Raw genomic sequence first — 27,927 nt, 5'->3', positions numbered from 1 at the left:
ACAAAGTATAAAAAAACAAAAACAAGAAGCTCTGAATACTAAATAATAATAATAAATACTTTATAAAAGATAAACTATTCTCTAAGAGTAAAAGATAATAAACCTATTATCATTGTAGTTGGTAACTGAACTTAACTAATTTCCTAATGGACACAGCAGAATTGTTTGTTGTTTAAGCAAATATCAAGGCGTACCCCCAATCCCTGTTACAGGGAATAAAAAAAGTCTTCTTCAAATGCCTTTCAAAACTAATGTGAATATTAAAGTGCTACTGATCTCTCTATATTCTAGAAAGATCTCAGACTAACAGTGTCAACTAAACTATTACAATAAATAGCCATGTAAAAACTGCTCCCCTACTAGAGCTATGCTATCACAAAATTAACCCCAGCAATCTACAGTTCTAGAAAAAGAGGTGGTCCCTCCTGCTGAAAAAGAGAAAACCAAACCCTACATATTTTGTGAGTCAACTGAAAATAATGACATGAACAGCACTTCACATCCATCATGTATTTATATCTTAACTGATAGCTACAATCTATGTAACTATCACAGAAATCTTAAATTGAACAAAAGCATTATCTATCATCCTTTCTCTCTAGAAAAATACCAGTTTGTTTAATCTATCCATAACATTAGAAAAAATACTTCTTTTATCATGGCCAATCCTTATGTTTTGGAATTTTTTTCAAAAATGTAGACAGTTCATAATGCTCTCAGACAGAAGTTACCACTACTACCCCAAATATTAAGTCAAAATATAACTGAAAAAAAGAAATTTCTCTAGTAATGATTAATTTATTGAATAATTAAAAATTAGGAGTTTTTGATAATTAAATGTTAGGAATAATTAAACTTTCACTAAGTACTGGCACAGGAACTGAACAGATGACAACAGAGAAAAGTTAAGATTTGTTTTAATCCTAAGTTTTAGGCTAAGGTAACATCAAGGGCTCTACTTTTCAGTGAAAGAAAAATTTCCTTTAAAATTGTTTCTCTCTTCTATTATTACTTAAAAGCAAAGAAAATATTTTTTTCTAACAGTGATTATAGGATTCTCAATCTTTCATATTAACTTTTAGGTACTACATGTAAGCTACATAAATCTTTCCCAAATCTACCTTTATTTAGTAGATGAAAAAGCAGATATCGAACTCAAAACATCTAAATGTTGATTTTCTATAATTATAGAAGATATTTTCTTTTGAAATTTAAAGTTTGTATTTAGCATATTAACACTGTTTTAATCTAAGATTTAATTAACTTAATGTAGAAAACAACTGAGGCTATTTTCTCTATAAAACTAACATGCCTTTTCCAATTAACTTAGTTTCCTTCTTAGCAAAAGTTTAACATTTATTTCTGTTGAATTACGTTGTAGTTGCATAATGTGTAAATATCTTAAGATTTAGCCACTTCTATGAAGGTCCTATATTTATTACAACACCCCTCTTGCCCAGAAGAAAATACATCAACAAAAAGTCCTACTATATGTTCTGCATTGACTATTACAAAGCAGTAGGGGGAGCAGCCAGAGAAAGCTCTGAGACAAAGCACCCAGCAAAGCAATTTAATTTATAGGCAACAGAAACATGCTAGAGAGGTTGCCAAAAGCCAAATACACAAAATAAATTCCATAAAGAAGTCATGACCACATTTGTAAAGCTGGCCTAAGTACATTTGGAATGAAGTATAGAAAAATCTGAAGTCTCTTAGAAAGGGGCTGGATTCTAATTTCAAGACAGACTTTCAGCTTGAAACACAGTCATTTCCAGCCATGCCAAACCTCAAACTGCCCCCAAAATTAGAGAGCAGAAACAAAATACATTTTTATAGTGATATGTCTTGGGAAAAACTCAAAATGATTTCATTTTCTCCTTTGAACCTCACCGAACTTACAGGGAAGGCCTGGTGAAATGTGCATTATCAGGTCACAAGAGGATAACGTTACAGGGTTCCATAGCATAATCCTTGAAAGCCCTGAGGCCCAGACCGCTGTCCTGCTCCCCTCTCCACTGACTCCCATCCCCGATATACTTTCCATGAGAGAAAGGTAACCAAAAACACGGTGAAACTATTCTGCTTAAAAGGTGTTTTACTGAAAAGGCACATTGACCACTAACCCTTATTACATTTCACATGTTCTAAAAATCAGTAAGGTCTGCATTTTCAGTTTTAGAGTAAAACAGGAAAAGTACTTAGTTAGCTCTTCTGTCTGGCATTCTGTAACTGGAATTTAAGAAAAGCCTAAACTTCTAATTAGAACTTCAGAATGTTCATGTCTGTATTATACCACAAAAAACTGTAAATATAATTTAAGCATTTTTTATGATACAGAAATGTGTGTTATAGACAGTTATCTAAGAATTGTAAAAATCCATCCAAACTTGAAATGTCTAGTATAAATTACAACTGAATGGTAAAAAGACATTTTAGCCATGTAGGCAACCAATGAAGTTTGACCTAAAACCCAAATAATAGCAATAGCAGTAACAACAGATACAGTGCCTACTACTGTCAGATACTATATTAGCTAGCTCTTTTTTATATATTCTTTTGAACTCTTACACTGACCTTTCAAGATAGTTATTATGATGCCCATTTTATACTAAGGAAACTGAAGCTAAAAAAATTGAAGTCATTTCTCTAATGTAACTCCATTAGCAAGAAACAAAACCATAATTCAACTTCCAGGTTTGCCTGCCTCCAAAGCTTTGAGACCTCACTAAAATTACCCTCAATTGTAGCATTGAGGTTCCAAAGGAAATCTGTACAAATCTCGGGCAGATTAATGTGCTTATAAGGGTAAATGCTGTAGATTTAATCACTCAAATTAAATGCCATCTGGAATCTCTTACCCTACTTGGTACAAGCATCCTACATGTGTTACAGCCAACCCTAGCCTTGGCCAAGAATTCAATAATTTTCCTCCTTCAATGCCATCAACAAGCAAGAAACCTATATAATACCAGCACAGGAAATACAGCTAGTTGCTCCTAGAGCATCATTTAAAAACTGCTAATTGGTTAAGATGCCTTTAATTGAGAAGTCTAAGAAACAGAAATAATGTAGTAACCCAGTTTGTTAAATGGGTTTGAGGAATCAGTTTCCTCCTTCCTAACACCTAAATCCATCTCCATAATAAGTATTCTCTATCACCATTTAAAAATCCTGATCTCTTACTAGTGTTTTTATTGTGCTTTTCAATCTATTAGAGTAAATTTTTTAAAACCTCAAGAGAGAACACAGAAAACTGTCATAATTTTTCAAAGGCTAAAAGAGAATAAACTGAAAATATCAGTTTGAACACATATATGTAAAAAGAATGGATGGTAATAAAACTAACAACCGAAAAGCAATGTTTCAGACTCATTCATTCATACTCAAGAAATATCAAATAACTGAGTGGAGGTGATGCAAGCTGTACACACTTCCAGTTGAGACTGAAGGTGTGGCAACACTCACAGGGGCCTTCTGATCAGCTGCTCCAACTCAGTTTACAGCTTTTGCGGATGTGGCTTATTCATGCCCTTGTTATCAAGAAGAAGGGTAACTTTACAACCTTTAGCATGAGCTTTTTTTTCTTTCTATGCTAACCCTTTTTTGTCTATAAAAGTCATGTAAGCTTAGCACTGATTTAGAAATAAATAAGTTATAGAAGACATGAATGGCTTGGACATTAAAAGTTTAAGCAACAGCTTAAGCTGAGCTAAGTTTAATGTTAAAAATTAGTGTGATGGCAATAATTTTTCAATTCAGCTCTGTCGTGGGCTAGGAAAAAATATCCTAATTTTTCAGCTACAAGACATAAACACTGCTAGAATGACTACATTTTGAAAAAATTATCTTCTCACTTTACCTAGATTTCATTTTAACCAAACAGACCAACCTCTCCTATTAAACCTGTAAATTAACTCAAAGTCTAATTTGGGGCCTTCATAATAAAGATTATTTTTTTAAAATCCCAGTCTTATCTGGTGCCTTTAAAAGGAAGGAATCATTTTAGGCAATTATTATGACCTAAAAAATTTTTAAATCTTAACGTATAGATTAATTCCTTGACAGCTGAAGTCATTTACAATACATTATTAAATTTCACATTGAGTTTTAAATCCAAACATAGATCTCAACATTAAGAATATGGATTTTAGGGAAAGTAACTAGCTGCTCAAATTCATTTAGCTGAAAAACTACTGTCAAATCACCTTGAAAACATACACTAATGCTTGCACATTGCTAAGTGGCTTTTGATTCTGCTCTTCCTTTTCTTACACAGAATCAACCACACAATAGAATTAAGAACTCAGGCCCATGGCAAAGTGCTCCCATTTAGCAGTTAGGACACTGGACATATTCAGCATATGTCTACTGCTATTGAGAATCAAATTATAAAAAAAACCTATACTTTATAAGACTAAGAATTTGTTACCCAAATGAGAATAAAGGTGCCTAATGCCACAGCAGGGGGTAAAAGTCCCAGTAAGAGAGCAGCAACTGGTCATTCTGATGAGGAGCTGTGCCAAATTTAGAAATGAGGCACAAATGACAAAAAAACAGAATTGATCATCAGTGTGGACATGGGTAGGTCAGTGTGCATATGGGTAGGTTAGTATCTGCTGGCCATGTCTACAGAGCCCCTTTTATTTATTTGAAGCCAACTTTTCACTTGACAATGCTACCTACAAAAGCACTGTTAATAGATAAGACAATCAAGTGGCTGTTACGCCGTGGCCTTTTTGTAAAAACTGCATGAGAACAGGTGGGATAAAAACCATAGAAAGGTAGAAAAAAAAAGCATCACTCATTGAAAGATGTGTGCACATAGATGAACTGTAAGATAATATAACCTTCTTGACCTTGTAAATAGGTGGCCAAAAATACTTAAAGATCTTGAAGAGGCAACTATTACTAATTGTCACACAACATTACCAGTCCTTACTGGCTGAATCCTTCAGCCATCTGCATACGACATGCACAGGCAAATAGCCATTAAAAACATACACAGTTCCAATTATCTCCTTGCATAACTAAAGACAAAAAGAACAGGAAATCCAAAAAATACAGCAAAACTGAAAACACTATACCTTGCCTTCCGTGCTATTTTAAGGCTGTCCCAGGCTGAAGGTTACTTCTCAGCCCTCAAAACTCCATTAACTGCCAAGACCAGCACCTTAGCACATATGGCACAGATGCCTAGTTGAAGCCTCCTTGTACTAAATGACCTCAAAAAACTGGGCTTTCTTTCCAAGACTAATGGATACAAAAGTAATGATCATAAGGAACCTTCTAACTCTGTTAATGTTTCCTGCGGATATGTATGGCCAACTGAATATATAAAGGCTCAGTTCTTGCGGGGTACCCTGACAACTAGATGAATTAGGGTGAAGGTTCCAAGTTCGATGAACTCTTCTGAGTTTGAGTGCCCTAGGTGGTGACATTCAAGTGATTTCACAGACATCCACCAATTCTTATTTTCAACCGGGAATCCCAAGAACACCTTTAAACATGCAATGCCCATGGACCCTACTGGGTTTCTGCTGCAAGGGCACAGTGTTACTTAGGAACCCTGTGTCTTGGGAGGTACTTAAAGCACGTCAAATTGCTTTTGGAAAATGTTTATCTGGCGTGACTAGGAGAGGCAAAGCAAGGAAACAGGAACCTCCCTCTAAGGAGCAGAACAGCCAACATGCAGTAAGCCTAAAAAACCTCTCAATGTATTTCCCGGGGCTATGGGTACTAGCGGCTCGCAGGCATGGGAATCAGCAGCCCGGGGGCATCAGTGACAGCAGAACCGGTGCTTACCTTGTTGGAGGCCATCTCACTGACGGAGTGCCTGGTCTGTAGGGTCTCTAGCTGGTCCAGACACCAGTCCAGCTCCTCCAGGGTCTCGCTGGCCAGTTTCTGGTAGGCCTCCTCTGCGAAGAGACAGGGAAAGGGGGACTCAGTTCTCAAGCGCTTCACGGGTCCGCTAGCGAGTTCAAAGGGGGCCATCCTGCCATACCCCGCCATGCTCGGATGCCCGGTGCCGGCACATGAGGGCTGCTCCTTCATATTGCCCAGCCCGGCAGTGCAACGGGGGAGGAGGCTCTGCTCGCGGGGCGGCCGGCCTCGGGGAGGCACGGTCTCTCCAGCTTGGCGTCTCGGGTCGGCCTCCAGGGAGGGCGTGCAAAGAGCGGCGAGCCAACTTTCACACAGCGACGCGGGCGGAAAAACCACTATGCGACTTTTCAACTGTGCGGCGGGACCAAGTCCCAGTCCAGGAGCCCGGCTCCAGCGGATGGCGAGGGAGTGGCGCGCGCGCGCTTAGGTGCCCGCCCCGCAGAGGAGCGTCTGGTCCACAGCCGGATCTCCTCGGTCCCCAACCCGGAGCCGCGGCCCCACGCCCGCCCCGCCTGCCGAGCCTTCTGCACCGCACTTGAAGTGAATGAATCAGCCGCGGCCGGGTGCGCGGCCACCACGTTTCCTGTTTTCTTTCTCAACTCCTCGGGCTGCAGGCGCAGCGCGGCTCCAACGCCGCAGCTTTCCGGGAACACTCCCCCTCACGCCCCTCTCGGCCCTCGGCGCTGCCTGACTCCTCCTCAACCCCCTTACGAAAAGATTCTGAATTGCAAAAGCCTGTCCCTGTCCGTGCCACCCGCCGCGTCCTTCCCCTCGGGCTCTGCCCCGGGGGCCCCGCCACCTCGCAGTGCCATCCCCCCGGCGCAGCCGGGCGCCACTCGCTTTGAAGTGCAGACAAGGAGGCGCGGCGCGAGCGTGTGTGTCTGTGGGGCTGCTGTGGGACTGTCTGTGCTAGGAGAGCGGCGGAAAACCCGGCGTGGAGCGCCTGCAGCCGGCCGTCCGGGGTCGCGCCCGCCGCGGGGCTCAGGAGGGACCGGCGCGCAGGCGCGCACGGCCGCGCACCTGCCCCGCTGGAACCCTGCGCGCCCCGCCGAGCCACTGCCCTCAGGTTGCCCCGACCGTTGGAGACTCTGCGTCTCCACGACCGGCTGCTTCCTGCGAAGTTTCACAAACAAGGTTATTCAGGACCCTCAAGGTTTCTGAGGGTTTAAGTTTTAGGGTTTCTGGGGGTTCGTTTCTAAAGGCTTAGGATTCACCTACTTCAAGGAGGCAGGGTTGTGGGAATTAAGACCGCATTCTTTTTCTACCCAGCCCAGTCCCTACTAAGTACCAGACTTCTAAATGTTGGGGTAGACAGAAACAAGCAAACAAAATATACAATGTTGTGGGGTCGGAACGCTTTATAATTCACAAATTTGACAATAGGCTGCATTTTCATATGCCGAATTGCCTAAGAGTTATCTTAAAGGAACAGCAATGTGAAAGAACCACATGGTAAGGAGAATTTACGCATGTCCTGCATACTACTCCTTTCCCCTGTGAATTGCACAAGACCTAGATGATCTTGGGCCAAGGAAGAAAATCTGGAAGGGTGTTTCTACCCACCATGCGCAGAGTACACTACAATTTTGAGAAAACGGAAAGACCATATTCAAAGGCATAGGGAAGCCTGTTCTGTTTACAAAGGCTGACCCAGGGGACGAGGGGCACTGTCCCTAAGCAGATCAGTTGTGGGAGAACTTTTCTACGTTAGCGTGCAGTAAGCAAACCATTCACAGTGAGGAGAAGTCAAACTTTCAAGAGTCCATTTGAGAAAACTTTGTCATTGTCGAGTGGAAAGAAGATACTGAGAAACTTACACGAAGTGGTGGGATCCCTTGTCTTTGTCTTTGAATCTACAGGTATTGGAGAAGAAATTCTGCCCTTGAAATTTAGACTCCATAAATTATCATGGCACAACAAATAAATTCGTGGACTGAATTTAGGCTCCCGGGATTTTTCAGATAGCTTTTTACGTGAACTTTGTAAAAGTTAGAGTAACTTTTAAAGTAGTTGTTACATGTGCCACGTGGCTTATTGTTATCAAGAATTCTTGAACTATTTACTGTTCACTTTGAGTACTCTAGGTTAAAATTTGCCTCTTTTTTGTTCTACTTCCTCCACCCCGCAGTCTATGTAAATATATACTTTAGATGGACAAACAACTGCCTAAACCTTGCCAGGTGAATTAAAGTTTCAGATTGAAGCTTTTTTTTTCCCTTAACAAGCTTAAAGATATTAATAATTTTAAATGGTAAATATAAAATACCTGCTCTGTGTAGTTTTCCCAATTCTAAGAATGTAAAAAATATTACATGCTTGTTATAAAAATTGAAGCATTACACACAAATATAGGAAGTCCATTGTAACCCCACACCCTAAAGATCACAAACAATACTTTCGCCTATGGCTCTAACACAATCATTTTCATTTTACTGAATAACTTGCATATGCAAGTATAGCATCACCTAGTTGCCATGGTAGTACATCTACTATATGGTTTGGTTTTGATATTTTCCTCTCTCTCTCATTCCCATAATATAGGAATGTAGGAAATTTTAAGAGGACATTGACTTGTTTGATGATCATTTGAGCTGTCCATAGTTAGCCTATCCAGTGGATTAAAGATGCATAACCATTGTGTCTGAGATTTGTTCAGTGCCATCTTTTCAATCATTCTTTACAATGAAGCTGGGAGTCCCCTCTAAGGTTTGGCTTTTTGTGGCTCCTCTCCCCTGCACTCCAACTTTCTCAAAGACTAAGCCTCAAGTGATTTCCCAGTAGCTAAGTAAACTGCTCCCTTCCTTCCTCCATCTTCACCAAGTTCCCAAAGCTTTTCAGAAATCAAAAGTACAAACTCAGGCCTCAAATCTAACAGGATGTGGCTCCACACATTATGTTTCAGTTGTTATTTTTTAATGTGGAAAATAATTCAGCAAAGTTTTGGCTAATGCTTCAAGACATCATGCACTTTATACACAGGATTTGCTCTTAAGAAGGTAGTATGGTGACAGGAGGAATAATTTATTTCAGAATATCCATTTTATGTCCAAGCCATGCACCAGCCATTTTTGACAGACAGGATTTGAGTATGATGATAAAGTGGTGTAAGCATATATTTTAAGTTCTAACATCTTCTGTATAAATGAGAAAAATGAAAAAATCACTGGAACATATCACATACTAGTGAGAAAATAATTACTAACAACAGAGTAAAGTTTGCTCCGTGAAACTGTTGCTCAAATAAAGAATTATTCTCGATATTAGCATAGAGCTGAGAATATTGCTTTTTTCCAAATTCCTAGGTGAATAGGCAATATAGCTAGCCACGATTTTTCAGGATCACTTGTAAAGCTTCACTTTTAGGAATTTTAACCCCAAGTGTTCTAAGACATCAAGTAACTGACCTTTTCATCCCTCCGAACAAATCTCAAAGTGGAGTTGCCAACTATCCTGCAGGAAATTGAGTCACCACACCAAGCAACACACCTAAATGTCGACAGCTAGCAGGACAAAAACAGTGAGCCAGTTTAATTTTGGCTTTTACCAAGAACACATACTGCATTCATTAATAAAATACTTCCCCTCAACCCCTGCCAGAGTAGTATACACTGTGGCTCTCCTTAAAAATACATGAAAACTCTTTAACTGCACCAAATCTTGCTAAGTCAAGGAACTAAACAGAGAAAAACCCCCAAGCAAAAACTATTGGCTAAACTCCCTAAAGGCTGGGAGAGGGCTATGGAACAGCAACTGAGAAATAAATTGAGCCTTGAAGTCCCCTGCTACAACAGCATCAGTTTTCTTCAAGGCACCTTTGAACTATGTAACACCCGCATTCTGCTCAGGCTCTTCTGTGAACAAACAGTCCTCAATTCTTGCGGGCCAGCACTTGGCTTCTGTCGCAGTGATATGCTTAGAGGTTCCCCTGACACATGGCCTGAAACTGTGCCAGGGGCTCCAGGAGAAGATGCTGAAGCAGCAGCTTCCTTTTGAAAAAGGAAAAAAGTAATCACCTCAGAGCCACAGCAGTTAGCTAGAGGTTGAGGTAATTTTTTGTGTAATGATCAGTCCATTACTCTTACCCACAACTCACAGTGATGTTGACCATTGAGGTAAAAGGATCCACTGTACGGGATGTGTAACTATGTGGACATTAGTTTCTTTGGCAACACTTGAAGGTCTGCTAAAGGACTGTATCGGCTTGTCATAATTCCTAGATAGACCTATTGGTATACATGGAGAGAACAAGTCCAAAAAATACCACTTACTTTGGACACTATTTGCCTGCCCTTAATTAAAAAAAAAAAAAATACAAATTATAACAGCTGAGGCCGGGCGCAGTGGCTCATGCCTGTAATCCCAGCACTTTGGGAGGCCGAGGCTGGCAGTTCATGAAGTCAAGAGATCAAGACCATCCTGGCTAACGCGGTCAAACCTTGGCTCTACTAAAAATACAAAATATTAGCCGTGCATGGTGGCGGGCACCTGTAGTCCCAGCTACTCTGGAGGCTGAGGCAGGAGAATGGTGTGAACCCGGGAGGCAGAGGTTGCAGTGAGCTGAGATTGCGCCACTGCACTCCAGCCTGGATGACAGCACAAGACTCCGACTCAAAAAAAAACAAAAAAAATTATAACAACTGATCGAGATTTTTTTTTCTTATACTTTAAGTTCTAGGGTACATGTGCACAACGTGCAGGTTTGTTACCTATGTATACATGTGCCATGTTGGTGTGCTGCACCCATTAACTCGTCATTTACATTAGGTATATCTCCTAATGCTATCCCTCCCCCTCCCCCCCACCCCACAACAGTCCCTGGTGTGTGATGTTCCCCTTCCTGTGTCCAAGTATTCTCGTTCAATTCCCACCTATGAGTGAGAACATGCGGTGTTTGGTTTTCTGTCCTTGCGATAGTTTGCTGAGAATGGTTTCCAGCTTCATCCATGTCCCTACAAAGGACATGAACTCATCCTTTTTTATGGCTGCATAGTATTCCATGGTGTATATGTGCCACATTTTCTTAATCCAGTCTATCATTGATGGACATTTGGGTTGGTTCCAAGTCTTTGCTGTTGTGAATAGTGCTGCAATAAACATACGTGTGCATGTGTGTTTATAGCAGCATGATTTATACTCCTTTGGGTATATACCCAGTAATGAGATGGCTGGGTCAAATGGTATTTCTAGTTCTAGATCCTTGAGGAATCGTCACACTGTCTTCCACAATGGTTGAACTAATTTACAGTCCCACCAACAGTGTAAAAGTGTTCCTATTTCTTCACATCCTCTCCAGCACCTGTTGTTTCCTGACTTTTTAATGATTGCCATTCTAACTGGTGTGAGATGGTATCTCATTGTGTTTTTGATTTGCATTTCTCTGATGGCCAGTCATGATGAGCACTGATCCAGATTTTTTAAAAATAAAAGAACTACAACAAAAAGCTCCTAAGAGCAAATACTTAAATCTCCCTAACCAGTTTCAGCTTCTCTTCTCTTAATTCTTACGAAATTTCCCCTTTGTTCCAAGGAAAGAATTGATACTGTCTACAGTAGATAGAACTGGAAAAAATGATTTCTATTTCACCGTGTATTGCTTTGAGCTAGTCATTCCTTTAGTTTGCTACAGTAAAAGATTTGTGTAGGTTAGGTCTAACTTTTGCTGACTTAATTTTTTTTCCTCTATACATTTTATCTGATGGGAAATACATGAAGGCTTTGGATTCTCTTTCAATGTGTACATGTAATAGGTTTAAGCAGAGTTTGCTAGTGGCAAGCCGCTCTCATCTCCAAGTGTATTTCTGGCATCAAATTATTGTTTTGAAGTATTTTAAAATTGTATAAAATATATAAAACTTTATGTAGTACTTCATAAAGCTTCCAAAGGAAAGATGTGTGCAATTTTGTGACAGTTTTCTTTTTCTTTTATCTTCTCGTTAACTACAATTGTTTTTCCAAATGTTGCCTATGGCTTTAGTAGAATTTTTAAATGAAATAAACATGAAGTTGGCCTTCATTGACTTTTAGTCCCACCAGTAACTCAACATTTATTTATCACTGACTGTGTGCCATGTACTTTATTAGAGGCTGCAGAAACAAGATGATGAAAAGAGTGTGTCCCTTACCCAGAGTCCAGCAGAGGAGGTAATTTCAGCAAACAACTGTAGAATGCACTCTCACAGAAGGAAGCATGTGGGCTGTGGGACAGTAAAAGAGGACTATTTAAATCAGACAGAGACAGAGGTGGAGTGGGAAAAGGCTGAGTCCTCAAGAATGAAATAAAAGAGAGTGGGAAGGATTTTGAGATAAGATGAGCAAGCACACAGACCTATGATGAACAAGATGAGTGTGTCGGCCGGGCACGGTGGCTCACGCCTGTAATCCCAGCACTTTGGGAGGCCAAGGTGGGCGGATCACCTGAGGTCGGGAGTTCAAGACCAGCCCGACCCACATGGAGAAACCCTGTCTCTGCTAAAAATACAAAATTAGTCAGGCTTGGTGGCACATGCCTATATTCCCAGCTACTTGTGAGGCTGAGGCAGGAGAATCGCTTGAACCTGGGAGGTGGAGGTTGCAGTGAGCAGAGATCGCGCCATTGCACTCCAGCCTGGGCAACAAGAGCAAAAAAACTCTGTCTCAAAACAAAACAAAACAAAAAAGATGTGTGTGTCAAAAAAGAAATAACCATGAGTAGGGCCTTGCTTAGGGGAACAGAGTCTGGAGAAATCTGAGAAATCCTCAGCCACTGGCCATCTCAGAGACTGGCCATGTCAGGCATCTGCAGGTAGGACTATATCTTCAAGAGTAGGAGTCACAGAGTGACTCAGAGTACTGTGTGACATGGGATCTGATTTTATTTTATATGGAAAATTCTAACACTATGCAATTAATGGAATTGAAGAAAGTAAAGTTGAAGTCAGTGAAACCATTATGTTTGACCATATTAAGAATAAAATTAAATAACTTATAGACCATTTACTTCTCTGACGATTATTCTTATCTAAGACAATCTCTGTATTAAAATCCTATGTAGACATATGTTCCCACAATATGTCAGGTATGAACAGAAGGACTGCCCAATGTGACTTGAAGCGGGTGGACTTCTTGCTCTTAAAAACTACAACCTTGTAGTCACTAACTTATTAATCATACTGTAATAAGATGGAGAAAAAAACAATGGAATTCACCAGAATTTCTTTCATGAGAGTCTGCCTGCATGAAAATGTTCGATAAGGCTATTTATGACAGAAGATGAGACTTTGAAGAGCTTTGGTTTGGGTGGAACTAATCTGTGCCTCATCCACACAGGAAAGGGGAGGAATATGCCGGTTGCTAGTGAGGGAATATGTATGTGTGTGCATGTGTGTAAGCTCATGAGAGAGCGAGAGAATGTGTGTTTGTGTGCACGTGTGTGTGTGTGTGTCTAAGAGAAAGGAGTCAGCTTGGTCTCTGTGTGTGCATGTATGTAAGGGCATGAAAGAGTGAGAGAGAGTGTGTGTGTGTGTGTGTATGTGTGTGTAAGAGAAAGGAGTCAGCTTGGTCTAAAGGGTAACTCCAATTTGTACATTTTCCCTTTCTCCCAATCATTAATAAGGTTATTGAAGGGGTGTGTGTGTGTGTGTGTGTGTGTGTGTGTGTGTATGTGCGTATAAAAGAAAGGAGTCAGCTTGGTCTAAAGGATAACTCCAACCTGTACATTTTCCCTTTCTCCCAATCATCAATAAGGTTACTGAAGGTACAAAATCCCGACTTTAAAAGATTTCTTGTTTTGTTTTGTTTTATTCATTGAAGAGACTGAGCTTGAAGGCAAGATTGGCCCAAGCAGAAATGTCTCTCTGAGCTGACATGAGAGAAGAGGCAAAGAAAGAGGAGAAAGCTTTTATAAGAATAGGGAGGTCTTTTGTCCAAAAAATTGGAGTTTGAGCTAAGTTTAATTAGGCATCTAGGTTGGGGGCTTCATGTGACATGTGTGCAACTGTAAGTGATATTATTCTTTGAAAGAAACTGGAAGAGTGGAGAAAGATTCCAATCTCTATTCCACTACCTAGAAGCAATTCCAGGCAATTCAGCTAATCTTTCTGGGGCCTTATTTCACCTACAGATTGGAGATAATAACAAGAGCCTTGTAAGTTATTTTAGCTCAAGTGAGAGTTTGTGAGTTAAATAATCTTGCATTGATTGCCTAATAGATTCTTCTCCCTTCCTCCTCCATTGTATCTTCACTTTCTCCTGGACTTATCTTAAGTCTCTAACTTAAATGCAAACATTTTATTAATTTAAGTGAGCCTATCAACTAATACCTAGGTATAACCTCGGGGTCCAGAAACTTAATAGTTACCTGGAAGAGTTTTAGGGTAGCTAGAAAGAAAGAAGAAATTCAAGGAATGAACAGGGATTCATTCTGAAGAAGTCCACTTAGAGAACACAGGCCACTTAGAGAAACAGGTAGGGATATAAAGTTTAGATCAGACAGTGGACAAAGATAAAGATGGAGAACTAGTCTTGGAGGACTTGTATACTATTCTAAGACAATATTTTCTTCTAAACAGGCCATTAAAAATCTAAGTGAGGAAGTCACACGGTCAGATTTGCTTTTCAAAAAGATTACTCTGGGAATAGTATAAAGGCAGATCAGAAAAGTAAAGACCAGTTAAGAGGTTGGTGACCAGATAAGGAGAAAATCCTAGGCAGTCCCTGAAGGGGAAGGAGAAGCTGCAGAAAGTTAGGAGGAAAAACTCTCAGGAGCAAAGAAAAAGGAAATGTCAAAGGAAAATATTGCTATGGACTGAATGTTTGTGTCTCCCCAATATTCATATGCTGAAATCTAATCCCCGGTGTCACGGTATTTGGAGGGAAAGCCCTTGGGAAGTAATTAGGTCATGAGAATGGAGCCCTCATGAATGAGATTAGTGCCATTATAAGAAGAGGCCAGAGGTTGCTCTCTTTCTACCATGTGGATACATGCCACGTGGGCAGTCTGCAACCCTGAAGGTGCCCTCACCAGAACCTGACCATGCTGACACCCTGATCTCAGACTTCCAGCTTCCAGAACTGTGAGAAATAAATGTTTGTTGTTTAAGCCATCAGTTTATCGTATTTTGTTATAGCAGGTTGAGCTAAGACAAATATCAAGGCTTTGCCATTGATATTCAGTACAGACTGTATATACCCACAGGTTTGCGCTAAGATAATTTTCATTCCAAACACATATTTCAGCAACACAAGACTAAAGAGGGTGTTAAAGAATGCTACTAAGGAAGCTTTTGTCTGGGAAGTTGAACAAAGTTACCGGACAATTTTTGCAAACAGGTTTAAAAAAAGTTACAATTATGTGTGCTATTTACATACTCTTGTTGTAATGTTAGGAATCAATTTTATTTCCCTGGGGGGACTGTAGGACAGCATCTGTGTTTCCATCATATACTATCAACCTTAGGATATAACAGTCTTTTGTTCTTTACCTTTGTCAATTACTGCATACAGTATTCCTTAGAGAAAAGAAGGAGTTTGAGCAGATTATCTTTAGCGCCTACTCAGCTCTAATATTCATTTATTCTCTGATTTCTGAAATTCTACTATCTAGGTTGGGTGTTGGTTTTAAGGTTGTTCATTATAGTTAACCCGGATGGGGTCAGCTATGTTTGTAGAGGGAATTCCTACATTGACCAGTTACTTGTCAAGGATCCCATCCAATACCATGATCCTGGAATTCTGTGAGTTTAGCTCAACTGTTCTTCATGGGCACATGTTTTCTATTTGAAATTGAGTTATTCTCAGAAATAAAGCTATTAATAAATAGAAAGTTCTGGAGTATATTTACACTCACTCTGCTTATCTCCACTCCTACCCCTACCATATTCCCATCCAATACTTTGCCAGTTGACTTACCAATTTCTTCTTAATTTCTGTAACTGTCACCTTCAGTCAAATTCTCATCTGTGTATTTCTAGATTCATATAATGGTCTACTACTGGATCTCCTTGGATTCACTTTTTCTCATCACAGTCCTATTTATAAAGTCAGAATAATCTTCCTTAAACCCTGGTTTTATTGTTTCATTCTTTTAAGAACCTGCTGCACAACTCTCTCCTACTTATTGTATTAATGTCACACTTCTGTTCACATAGGCCTTTTTCGGCTGCTTTTCAATACCTTTCCCTTTTATTTACATCTAAGACTATCCCATCCAAGACTGCCCATCTTAGCCAATCTTTCCACCTGGAAACAATTTGCTGGCTTCTGCCTCTATGACTTTTCTAATGTCATTTTTATATTTGTGTCTAGGCCTTTCTATAACTGTCTAGAAAATTCCTGACATTTACAGGCACTCAACAAATATTTGTGAGTGAATAATCAACAAGTATGCTTGTTTTCTATCAGATAAGAATATTTATTTCCAAATGAGATTCAAACAGTAATACTGGCCTGGGTGTGGCTTCCTACATGTAATCACCCTTGTCTATCTCTTATTCTCAGTCTTTTGCTTTCAAACTCTTTCCCTTTTTTTAAAAGAGTATTAGGAACTAACATTGCCAAAATTTGGTAATGGTCAAGCAGATCATGTTGTCTTACTGAAGTAAAATATTAACATTAAAATAAAAATGACGAGTATTATGATATATCATTCATATGAAATGATCTTTACAAAATGGGGTAAAATTTTAAAAGAATTCACCAATACACCAGTATGATGTTTGGGAGAAACAGATGAATGCACAAAGGTGCATCTGATGCAAACACCCCCAGAAAAATGAGCATAAGTTCATATTATCAATATTTTTTACTCTAAAAGTGTTCGCTGACTTCCCTGAAGTCACCAAGGACTCCAAGTTAAGAATACTTTCCTGAATGAAGAAAAGAAAGCAATCATTTTAATCAACACTGCCCTAGAATCTTTTATTCAGAATCGCTATCTCTGCTTTCTTCTTCTTTTTTTTTTTAACTTTCTCACAAATCTCTGCTTAGCATTTATATCTCTCTCACTATGAGATACCTAAGGGTTAAGAAGTGATGCCAAAGAGACATTTGTTCCAGTTGAAGACTGGGGTTAAGAAAAAACACACAGCCGGGTGCGGTGGCTCACGCCTGTAATCCCAGCCCTTTGGGAGCCCAAGGCAGGTGGATCACCTGAGGTCGGGAGTTTGAGACCAGCCTGGCCAACATGATGAACCCCGTCTCCACTAAAAAAAATACAAAACATTAGCCATGCGTGGTGGCGGGTGCCTGTAATCCCAGCTACTTGGGAGGCTGAGGCAGGAGAATCACTTGAACCCAGGAGGCGGAGGTTACAGTGAGCCGAGATTGTGCCACTGCACTCCAGCCTGGGCAATAAAGGCAAAACTCTGTCCCAAAAAAAGAGAAAAAGAAAAGAAAAGAAAAAACACACAAAAGATGTCCCCAAAAGACTAGGCCCTTTTAAACAGGCTATGAACAGAGTCTCAGAAAGGTAATTGCTTATGTACAATTTTTAATCGCATTACTTGCATTACAAGCAACACGTATGAGTGATAAGCTATGTTGGCCTACTGGTAAACCTGCATTTGTTAACTGTGTGTGCATTATAGAGAACAAATTTCAGAACTCAAGAGTATATCAGTTGTATTTGGCTTATCCAGTTGTATATGAACTGGCTTCATACACAAATAAGATAAATTAGTTTTATAATTTTACAAGAATATCTATGGAGATTTAGATTTGGCTAAGAAAGCTATTATACACACAGAAGAATCCACAACTTATAAGAGCTCTTCATGGGAAATAGTGTGATAGATCAGAAAGAGCATGGACTTTTGAGTCACTGGGAACTTGAATTCCAGCCTTGCCATTGTTCTAGTTGTATTATCTGAAATAAGCCATTTAAAAGACCTGAGCACATTGTATACATTGAGAATTACAGGGATATTATGAGAAATGCATAAGAAATGTAAAGTACCAAGGGCTGTATCTCACATATAGAAGGTATTCAATCAATAGTAGGTATACTGAACCACTTTGCAGAGTTGTTTAAATAAGTTAATTTTAAATAAGGTAGTTAATATTTGAGAGTTTCCTTCCTTTTTCACAGATTCTCAGTCCTAAAACAGTTACTATTTTTCTGTCATCACCATCAACCTTCAAATATTAACCAGTTCTGAGCCAAATGTGAGTGAACAACCTATGATTTAGAATAGCTTTTAGACCAGGCACAGTGGCTTACGCCTGTAATCCCAGCACTTTGGGAGGGTGATGCGAGCAGATCACTTGAGGCCACGAGTTCGAGACCAGCCTAGACAACATGGCAAAACCCCATCTCTACTAAAAATACAAAAATTAGCCAGGTGTGTGTGGCACATGTCTGTAGTTCCAGCTTCTTGGGAGGCTGAGGCAGGAGAATCAATTGAACCCTGGAGGTGGAGGAGATGGTGCCACTGCACTCCAGCCGGGGCAACAGAGTGAGAGACTCTGTCTCAAAAACAAACAAACAGCAACAAAATGGAATAGTTTTACAAGACCACACCAAATCATGAAAAGTCAGCTATGTAGGAAGAATATGTATTTGTCATTGGTTAATGACAGAGCATCACTTACACTGAGGTTACTGGGAAGATCATTTCAAATATTTCCCAAAGAATGTACCAATCAATATTGTCCCTATAAGATTCTCCTTACTAATGACGTTTTGCGGTCAAACAAGCTTGGGAAATATTGTATATGTAGCCTTTTTACAGTGATTTCTAATGGACATGAACCTACCAAAAGCTGGAAGGTCCACAGCAAAATGACATATTTAATTTTATCAACAAGCATTATCTAAACCTGTTTGATTTTAGAATGCATTTTTCATACAACAACTATCACCTCTTAAAGAATACCTGGAATAGGTTTTCCTATACCTATACCTATATGTCAGGTAAGTCCAAAACATTAACAAATACATGTGTTTAGTAGGTTCCCATATGGTTGAAATCTCCATTAAGGACATTTTATTTCTCTTCCTCCTGACTTTGTATGCTATTGAGAAATGGTCAGAGAGTAATCTTCCTCCCTCCCTTTCTTCTTTTCTTTCTCTCATTTTTTCCCCCTGAAAGAGAATAGTCAAAAAATCCATACATATTTATTGAGCCTCTCTGATGTGATAGTTGCTGTGAAATCCAAGAACATGAAAGATTCAGCAGCCCGGGCCCAGGAAGGAACCGTAATAACCTGCTGAGAAAATCAGACACATGATCGGCTGCTGCCTAGAGACAGTGTAAGGTAGCATATAAATCATTCAGCCTGGGAGTGCTACTGTAGTTCCAGCAGGGAGAGGGAGGTATGGACTGTAGCTCACTGTGCTGGGTTTCAGGAAGAAGGTGAACTTGGATGTAGGTCTTCAAGGAAGACTGTGGTTTTAATGGCTGTGGGATGAGGGAGTCTGCTGGCATTGTTTTCAGGTGTAAGAAATGTCTGCAGCCTGAATAAAGGTTGTATGTGTGGGCAGTAAATGGGCTGGGTGGAGTAGACACATTCCAGGGAGGAGAAGGGAAATAGAGTTGAACACTTAAATGTGTGGCCTTGAGCTAATGGATATTGTGGGAATTGGATAAGTGCACTGGTAGCCTAAGAGGATAGAATGGAGAAGAGAGACGGATGGAGACTAAGGAGCTATTGTGGTAGTCCAGATGCAGTGAAAAGCAAAGAGTTGTGGAGGTATCCACTTTAGTGGTCTATGATGACAGTTAGAAGCAATAGAAAGAGTATGACATTGGGAACAGAGGTTCAAATGCTGGCTCTGCAACTTAGCAAGCATGGGGCAAATTTGGGCAAATTAACTTCTCTGTACCTCAGTTTTCTTTTTGTAAAATAGGGCTAAAAATACATTCCCTAGAAGGTGGCCTCCAGACCATTTTCCCACACTTTATTTAAATGTTAAAACTAACTTTAATCTAAAAATCATATATTCATATCTCTGTCTTTTTTGGGGGTTCAGTTCAACTTAAATGTGTTGTTTGTTAAAAACTTGTAATTATCATCTATTACATGTAACATATAAGAGCTGCTTTTAATAGTAATTCATCTCCTCCCTATCTTTTTTTAAAACACGGTCAAAATTAACAAAACAATCTTGTATTTTTGATACTAGTAGTGGTATCACTACTACTAGAGGTACAACTCTGAAAAGTAGCATAATTAGCAACAGTATTGATGGTATCTGCTACTTTAGATTATTTAAACTGTAGTCACTGAGGTAAGCAAGAGGAAGAAGGCACGTCATTTATGTGTTTTTCATCCTTAAGATTAGCTTTTGGAAGTATATATTATTCCACAGCAATCTGGATAGGTCTTGCCATGCCCTGATCTTGTAAGCCCAAATTTTATTTTGAATACTCCAGCTTTGCACTTAAATGACAGCTCCTTGATAAAAGAAAAACAATTGCGTAACAGTTTTCTTCCAATTGTCTGAAAACATAATGGGTGTACATACACACACACACACACACACACACACACACACACACACACATAATCTCTAGGGCATATTTACTAGATAGTATTATGTAATGCGTAGACATTTTAAATTATGATAATTAAGACAAAATATGAGTAGCAGGTTTTTGATTTGAGACAAATTTGAGATTTACTAAAATTAATTATTATATGTGTGTCCTTCTGAAGACTTCATATTTTCATTATATATCTTCATTCTTGAAGTATAACTCTTAGATTGTTGAATTAAGTTTTATGAATTAAGTTTTTTTTTTTTTTTTTTGGCCAGGCACAGTGGCTCACGCCTGTAATCCCAGCACTTTGGGAGGCCGAGGTGGGCGGATCACTTGAGGCCAGGAATTTGAGACCAGCCTGGCCATCACAGCAAAACCCCATCTCTGCTAAATCTAATCTTGTGCCTCAAGCGAGGCACAAGACTCACTTGAACCTGGGAGGCAGAGGTTGCAGTGAGCTCAGATCGTGCCACTGCACTCCAGCCTTAGGGACAGAGTAAGATTCTGTCTCAAAAGAAAAAAAGTTTTTTCCATTTTTACCAACACCACTATTCTCAATTCATCCACTATTTCACTAGGAATTACTAATTCAGTTTACATAAACTTTTGCTACAAATTTATTCAATGAAGAAGCTTCTGGATATTTAGGTTCTACATGCTAATTTCAATCGGCATATTTTGTTTTTCAAATTTGTTCTTGGTGACTCAATAATTATACCTGTCCACCTTGAAAGTGTCTTTCTTCATCACCTTCAAGGCCACAGCTAACAAGACCTTTGAAAAAAAGTAAACAGTAGAGAATTTCAACTTCTGTGAAGACCACCGTCTTCTTCTGAATCCCCAGACTCCATTCATACAAGGTTTTGGGGAAGATTAAATGAAATGAAGCAGTGGCTTACAAAGTTTATTGACAGTAAACTACAGTAAAATTTATATTTTATACTATGACCTGGTAGATTTGTTTAAAGTAAGGGGTGCTCACTTTTGAAGGCATGTGGATGCTGACTTTCAGTAATATAAAAAAAAATGTACAAAAAGGTTTTATACCTATATTTATTTTTAAAAGGTAGAGGAGAGCAGTGGACTCCTATTTAAAGAAACTCTTGTGTTTTATAAATAATAGTCATGGCAAAATTTGTTTACAGTCTTTAACAAACCATGCATTTCAGTATAAATTAAACCAATAAAAAGAATGAGATATATATATAATATAAAGGAAATGTATATATAGGAACAGTATATACCATACACACAAGAGTAAATATGTATTCGATCCAATACAGAGAATTAAAACATAATTTAACATGAAATAATATTTATCCTTACTATGTATGATTCACTCTGATGTTTTCTATTTTATTTAATTTTTAAAGTATTAATTGTGACCCACTAAATTGATTTTGAAATCTACCAATTGGTTTGAAAACACTGAGGTAAGAAATTACCTTGCTTAATAAATGTTAGTTTTGTTTTCCTCTTCTCTCTTCCTCCCTTTTTATAATTAAAAAATTCTGCCTCTACTTCTCTACTTCACATGAGAGTAGAACATATAAAAAGATTTGAGCTAACTACTGTGCATATTTTTTGTGGTAATTTCTCCATAATGTGTGTTTTCTCAGGGTACTACAAGTTTACCAACAGAACACATAAAGCAGCGGCCACTCACTGAAATGCCTATAGGAGCCAGATAGACCATGTGAATGAATGAATGGCAAGGTTGGTGGGCATTCTGGGTGCAGTGGCTAGAACTGTGGAGGGTGGGAGCAGACCACCATATATCCTAAGCATTTCATTGGCAAATGAACAGGAGAAGGACACCTTTCCGTTTGGCCCTCATTTTCCTAGATCTTTCCTCCCTTCCTCTGTCAATCCCTCCTACATAGCCTATGTTCCCAAAGCACCTCTTGTATTATAATAATAATTATTATGATATCTGTCCTTAATCAAGACCTTATACTGGATTTTTAATGCCTTTAGGTCTCCCCCAAACTTCAGTTCATCTATTTGAAGTCCCTATAAAATCTACCTCCTTAGACTTGTCTGTCCCCATTATCCCCTGTGGTTGACCCCACCTCCATCTCTATCTTTTGTCAGCAAGTTTCCTCAGAGTTCCCTCTCTGCATACTTGTTCATGCTGGGTTATTTGTTTTTGCCACTTGATCATCTAGACCTTTTTCCCTCTTTCCCTCCTTCTATTCAATTTCTGCCTTTCACTGCTGTACAAAGGAGGGGCAGGGAGGCCCTCCAGGGTGGAGGGAATCAGTCTTGAGATAACTGAGAGATTCAGGGTGATGAGTCCCAAAGTTGAAGAGAAACCACATACTTCATCTGTTTTCGTTTTACCTAGCAAGGAGCCTTTTCTATAGCCTTTTCTATAGGGAAACTAGAGGTTATGACATGATTCATCTTTGCCTACTTAAACTTTAGCTTGATTCATCACTTCTCAACAAATACTTGTTGAACCCCACCAGTAATACAAGAAGCTTGGTATTCTATGAGGTGCTCAACTTACAAAGCTTAGTTCAGAAGAATTCTGGCTTCAAGGCGTCTACCATCTAGAGGCAAACAACTAACAAATGAACAAATGCAGTGATTTCAAAAGAAATTAAGGTGTGCTGTGGTAGAGGCATGCACAGGTCAGAAAAGTTCGGAGGTTCCAGCCAGGCTTCCTGGGGAGAATATCCATGCCCCCCTCCACCTGGTAGTTCATGATCAGAGTTTGCAAGCTTGGCTGGGATAGAGGGAATAGCGTGTGAACCACAGAAAGAGTGGATCTGGTGGCTCAGACACGGCAAGAACCAGCTCATGGCACTAGGCTGCAGGCACACCATGCACAAAACAGTCTTTTCTTTCCCCAGTTCTCCAAATTCTCTAAAGTGGAAGCCTAGGAGTGAGGGTAAGGAGGTGGTAGGGAGCCACAACCACTGGAGCAAAGGATGAAAGAATGGGCATGAGTCTCTAAAAGTGCAGAAACTCAACCGACTGGACGCTGAGACGATGTTTATAAAGGATTTTTTTTTTTTTTTTTTTTTTTTTTTTAAGTTCTGGGATACATGTGCAGAACGTGCAGGTTTATTACATAGGTATCCATGTGCTATGGTGGTTTGCTGCACCTATCAACCCAAACTAGGTTTTAAGCCCCGCATGCATTAGGTATTTGTCCTAATGTTCTTCCTCCCCTTGCTCCCCCGACCCCCACCAGGCCCTGGTGTGTAATGTTCCCCTCCCTGTGTCCATGTGTTCTCATTGTTCAATTCCCACTTATGAGTGAGAACATGCAGTGTTTCGTTTTCTGTTCCTGTGTTAGTTTGCTGAGAATGATGGCTTCCAGCTTCATTCATGTCTCTGCAAAGGACATAAACTCATTCTTTTTTATGGCTGCCTAGTATTCCATGGTGTACATGTGCCACATTAAAAGTGACTTTTTAAAGCGGCAACTGTGGGAGGCAAAGGAGAAAAAACAGGAGCTGCCAGATAAGGGAGTGAAGAGAACCCAGCACTTTGAGAATTCCGTTACATTTTGCAGCTTGAATTTTTCACTTTTTGCTCCCATTATCTGCCTCTTTCTCCTCTCCATGAACTGGGCCCTGTGGGCCCAGGATCCTGCTGTCTTTGCAGGGCAAAGAATGGTTAGAAATGAATTCATTAAGGTGAGAAACCATTGCTGGCATAATTCTCCTTCACAGAAACCTGGCACTTAAATTTAACCTGTTTGGTTAGATCCAGCTCTGCCTCCCCCATTTCTTTCTGCAGAAACAAGGCTGGCAGATCCCTGTTCCTCTTAATCCTTGAATGGACCAAATGCTGGGTTATGCTGGGGCAGTGAGGGACCTTACAAACACTGAAATTTAAGAGAACAGTTTTTGGAGTAAGGCAGTCCTTGTTCCAAATCTGAGCTTTGCCACTGACTAACTAGCTTGGCACCTCATAAAAGTGAATTAACCTAGCTTGTTTTCTAATTTATAAAATGGAGAAAGCAGTACCTATATCACAGTATGATTTTGAAAATTATTTAAATAGGACTATGTATGTAAAATAGCAAGCCTGAAAAATAGCAAGTGGTCCTAAAGTCACTATGATGGTGAATTTTATATGCAGGAACCTAGAGCATGTTAGGATTTTGGGGATCTTTCCCAGCTCACACTGAAGCTTCGCTCTTCTCCAACAGTCTGTTATCCAATGCTGGATAACTGAGATAGTCTTCCCAGCATTTATCAATGTAGTTAGGAACAGTAATCCTGGAAAGCATTCTCAAATTATTTATCTAATTAAACAAGCAAACCTTTTTAGCCCAGACATCCTAAATCTCTGTAGCTTGTCTTTGCTGATTTGGTCAGAATAGCTCAGATGGTAGGAAGGGCTTTCTGGGTGGAAAAAAATAAATTAGCAGTCTGGAAAACAAAAGATCTCTGGCTTAAAAGAGTCTCTAAAACAGCCTGATCAGCCTGTGTATTTTGCCATATTATCTAGCATTAGTAGGAGACTGGAAAAAATCCAGGGCTCTTTGTAGAGATAGAGACTGGCAAATATTATGTTTGATGCATGAGAACCAAATCAGAAGTTAACTCTTTAAGTTATTAAATCACTAAACAGTCTATCACAATTATGCATTTATTACTAGACTGAATTTCTCTGGGGCTGGAACCATATTGAATTCATTTTTTGATCTCTGGTGCTAAACACTGGCTGTCATATACTAGGTATCCAATAAATGTTTGTTGAATTGAAAATTGAAAAAGCATGAAACATTTCCCCTGTTAAGGCTTCTTTTCTATAATAGTTCCATAGTTTCTAATGCAACTGAGAATCATTAACTGGACTGTTAGAGGAATATGAATATGGTTCAGGGAGCTACAAACTTCATGCTCTGAGATGTCACATGATTAGTGTAACTTTTGTGCCAGGGGAGAGAAATCCCTAAGAGAGTGACTGTTCTCCATACCCACCCACCCCCAGTGTCCTATAGAGCCTCTCATTCTCCAGATCCCTATAATGACTATTAAATTTATTTGTTTATATATCTATTGCCTTGTCTTCCTTATAGGTACAGAGTCCATACATCCCAATTGGCCTGGAACTTCCCAGGTCTATGCCTGCTATACCTGTTATAATTATGAATAGCATTGCCTTTCATTCTAAAAAGTGTTCTGGTTTGAATGCTAAATCATCTAGACACCCTACTTATGAGAGGGTTCACTGCACATCAGTAAGTTGCCCAAATCCCCTCCCCTTGGAAATCTGGGTACTACCCTCTACCAAGGGCTTTCCACTATGGAGGCAGCTCTCTCAATCACAGCATTCAGGAGGTGTGAGCCCGCTCCCAACAGAACAGACACCTGTCTACAAAGAGACTCTTGGCGGAAGAAAAAAAAAATCTGTAAGTTTAAGTCTTCCCCTTAAACTTGGGTCTCTTTTGCACATAAGAAACAAAGAATCTCTAATAATTACATCCCTAAATGTACTGAAATCTAGAAGACATGCCCATTTGAAAACTCTAATCTAGTAATTAAAGCTTCTCAGGTTAAACTGCACCTTAATAATGTAGCTTATTTTGTCAAGATCAGTTAAGGCCCTGTAATGTGATTTGGAATAAATGGACAGACAGAAATTAAAATGTGCTGGACAAGGTAATCAGAAATCTCACTTCATTCAGTCAATAACAATGGCAATTCAGCGGGTTCCTTTTACTACTGGGATGTAATTGTGCTTGGCTTTAAGTTCTTGTAATGATGGAACAAATTAAATTACTTCATACTTTTAGGAACATTTGGCTACATCATGTTTTGGCGCTTCCATAAACCTCACTGGAAATTAAATCAGCTCTGTGCTTGCTCATTCTCCCTCTTTAGTGCCATGTCTGCCTCTTGTCAGCAAAATGGTAATATTGTCTACCCTAATCCACCAGATGCAGTTGAGTTAAAAGAAATTACCTCCCCCACCTCTTTCCTTTCAAATCTCCCTATTTGTAGCTATCAAATTTTGGCATGCCTGCTGGAACACAGTCTTGTTAGAACAAGCACGGTAATTCTCTCATGAGACTTTAGGACTCTCTCTACGACAAGGTCAGAATGTACCTGTGATTCAAATTTAGATGAGGATATGAGTTGGTAAGAACATGAAGAGCATCAGACAGTTTTCAGGACTCCCACTACTTTTATTTTGTGCTATCAGTTTTTCCTTTCCCAAATTGCAGGTGGAGATGCAATCTTTAAGGCTGGAAATCTCTTGCTATATGCCATTAAAATGAATTAGTCTAGCACATTTTATCTTTAGGCCCTTACCTAGGGCAGGTAAAATATTCTAGCACAAAATAACACAACTTTCCTGAACACCGTAGCTACTAAGTTCATATGGTAAAAGATTATACTATACATTACATTGCAAATAGAGTGTTGCAGACTGATATTAAATATTTAAAATGTATGCAGCATTATTAATAGGCAACACTGTGGCAGAGACTGCTAAATGTCCCCCCTAATATTGATGCTTTTCTTCATCACTTGTTTTCAAATACCAATTTTCATGTAATCATGTGACTGCCCAAAATAGAGAAAATTCACAGCCTCCTTGGTTGCCAGGTGTTGCCATATAACTAAGTTTTGGTGAATGAGTTGGTAGTAGAAGTGTTAGGTAGATGTTATATAAATGTGCTAGAAACTTTCCTTAAAAGAAATTTGTCATCTATCTTTTTATCTGCCTGTATTTATTGTTTTCTCTTTCCTACTGGCTAGAATGTGAAGTTGATGGCTGGAGTCGGAGCAGCCATATTGGATGATGAGTTGAATTTAGCAACAGAGGGTATACCTCACAGTGCAATAAGATGGAAAGATCACATGTCCTTGAAGATTATACTGGATAGAGGCGCCATATTAACTTTGGACTGCCTACTTTCAGATTTTACTTGAAGGAGAAATATCTGTCTTCCTTAAGCCACTTCTATTTTAAATCTATTTACTGCTGAATAAAATCTCAACTAATGCAAACACCAATAACAAAAAATTCCTATTCACTCATGATATAGGACTATACCTTAGTCTTTTTTGTGTCATATATCTGTTCATTCACCATTTTTGCTTTGATGTTCAATAAACATCTCAAATTTAATAGATCTATAAAAATTTTTTAAATTTTAGTTTCAGGGGTATATGTGCAGGTTAGTCACATAGGTAAATTGCATGTCATGGGGTGCTGGTGTACAGATTATTTCACACCGAGGTAATAAGCATAGTACCCCTATAGCTTAGTCTTAAGAAGAAGTATGTTCACATAGGCCAGGCTGAGATTTGGATGTTGGATGACTTTCTTCCAGCTTACTCTGATTTGAATATATTGTGTGATAGTAGATGGCTAAACTGCTTGCTCCAAAACTATCTGACAATGCTTTTTAGAAAATCTGCCAAACAAAACTATAAGAATCACCCTGGAGCTTCCCTTAGGCTTCAGATATTTGTCTTCCCTGCCCTACTTGGAAATCATTCCAGCCTGGAAGTCATTGTGAGGAACAAAAAAATGGTCTCCCTACCATGAAGAATAACACTGTTTCCATTGTTGGGAGGCTCTCCTTCCTGCAGGCACTGTCCCTCACTCATTA

At 39.4% G+C, this 27,927-nt stretch overlaps 1 protein-coding gene and 1 long non-coding RNA gene across 14 annotated transcripts in view; one reads left to right on the top strand and one right to left on the bottom strand.

The window, feature by feature from the left end:
• PDE4D (phosphodiesterase 4D) overlaps positions 1-27,927 on the bottom strand; it is a 1,541,788-nt gene that overhangs the window by 68,547 nt on the left and 1,445,314 nt on the right. For 11 of the 13 annotated variants that reach the window (XM_055252913.2, XM_063622613.1, XM_063622612.1 and 8 more), the window contains one exon: positions 5,803-5,915. In XM_055252913.2, the coding sequence (XP_055108888.1) occupies positions 5,803-5,915 (113 nt within the window). The other 2 variants (XM_055252922.2, XM_055252924.2) reach the window with 2 other exon arrangements.
• LOC129467984 (uncharacterized) lies at positions 35-27,157 on the top strand. The gene is made up of 4 exons (XR_008652520.2): positions 35-2,053; positions 18,945-19,110; positions 21,956-22,052; positions 27,068-27,157. It is a non-coding gene; the product is annotated as an uncharacterized lncRNA (long non-coding RNA).

Source organism: Symphalangus syndactylus, chromosome 18, assembly GCF_028878055.3.
Source record: "Symphalangus syndactylus isolate Jambi chromosome 18, NHGRI_mSymSyn1-v2.1_pri, whole genome shotgun sequence".
Taxonomy (NCBI): domain Eukaryota; kingdom Metazoa; phylum Chordata; class Mammalia; order Primates; family Hylobatidae; genus Symphalangus; species Symphalangus syndactylus.
The sequence above is the reverse complement of the archived record's forward strand: the minus strand, read 5'-3'. Positions and strand labels throughout refer to the sequence as shown.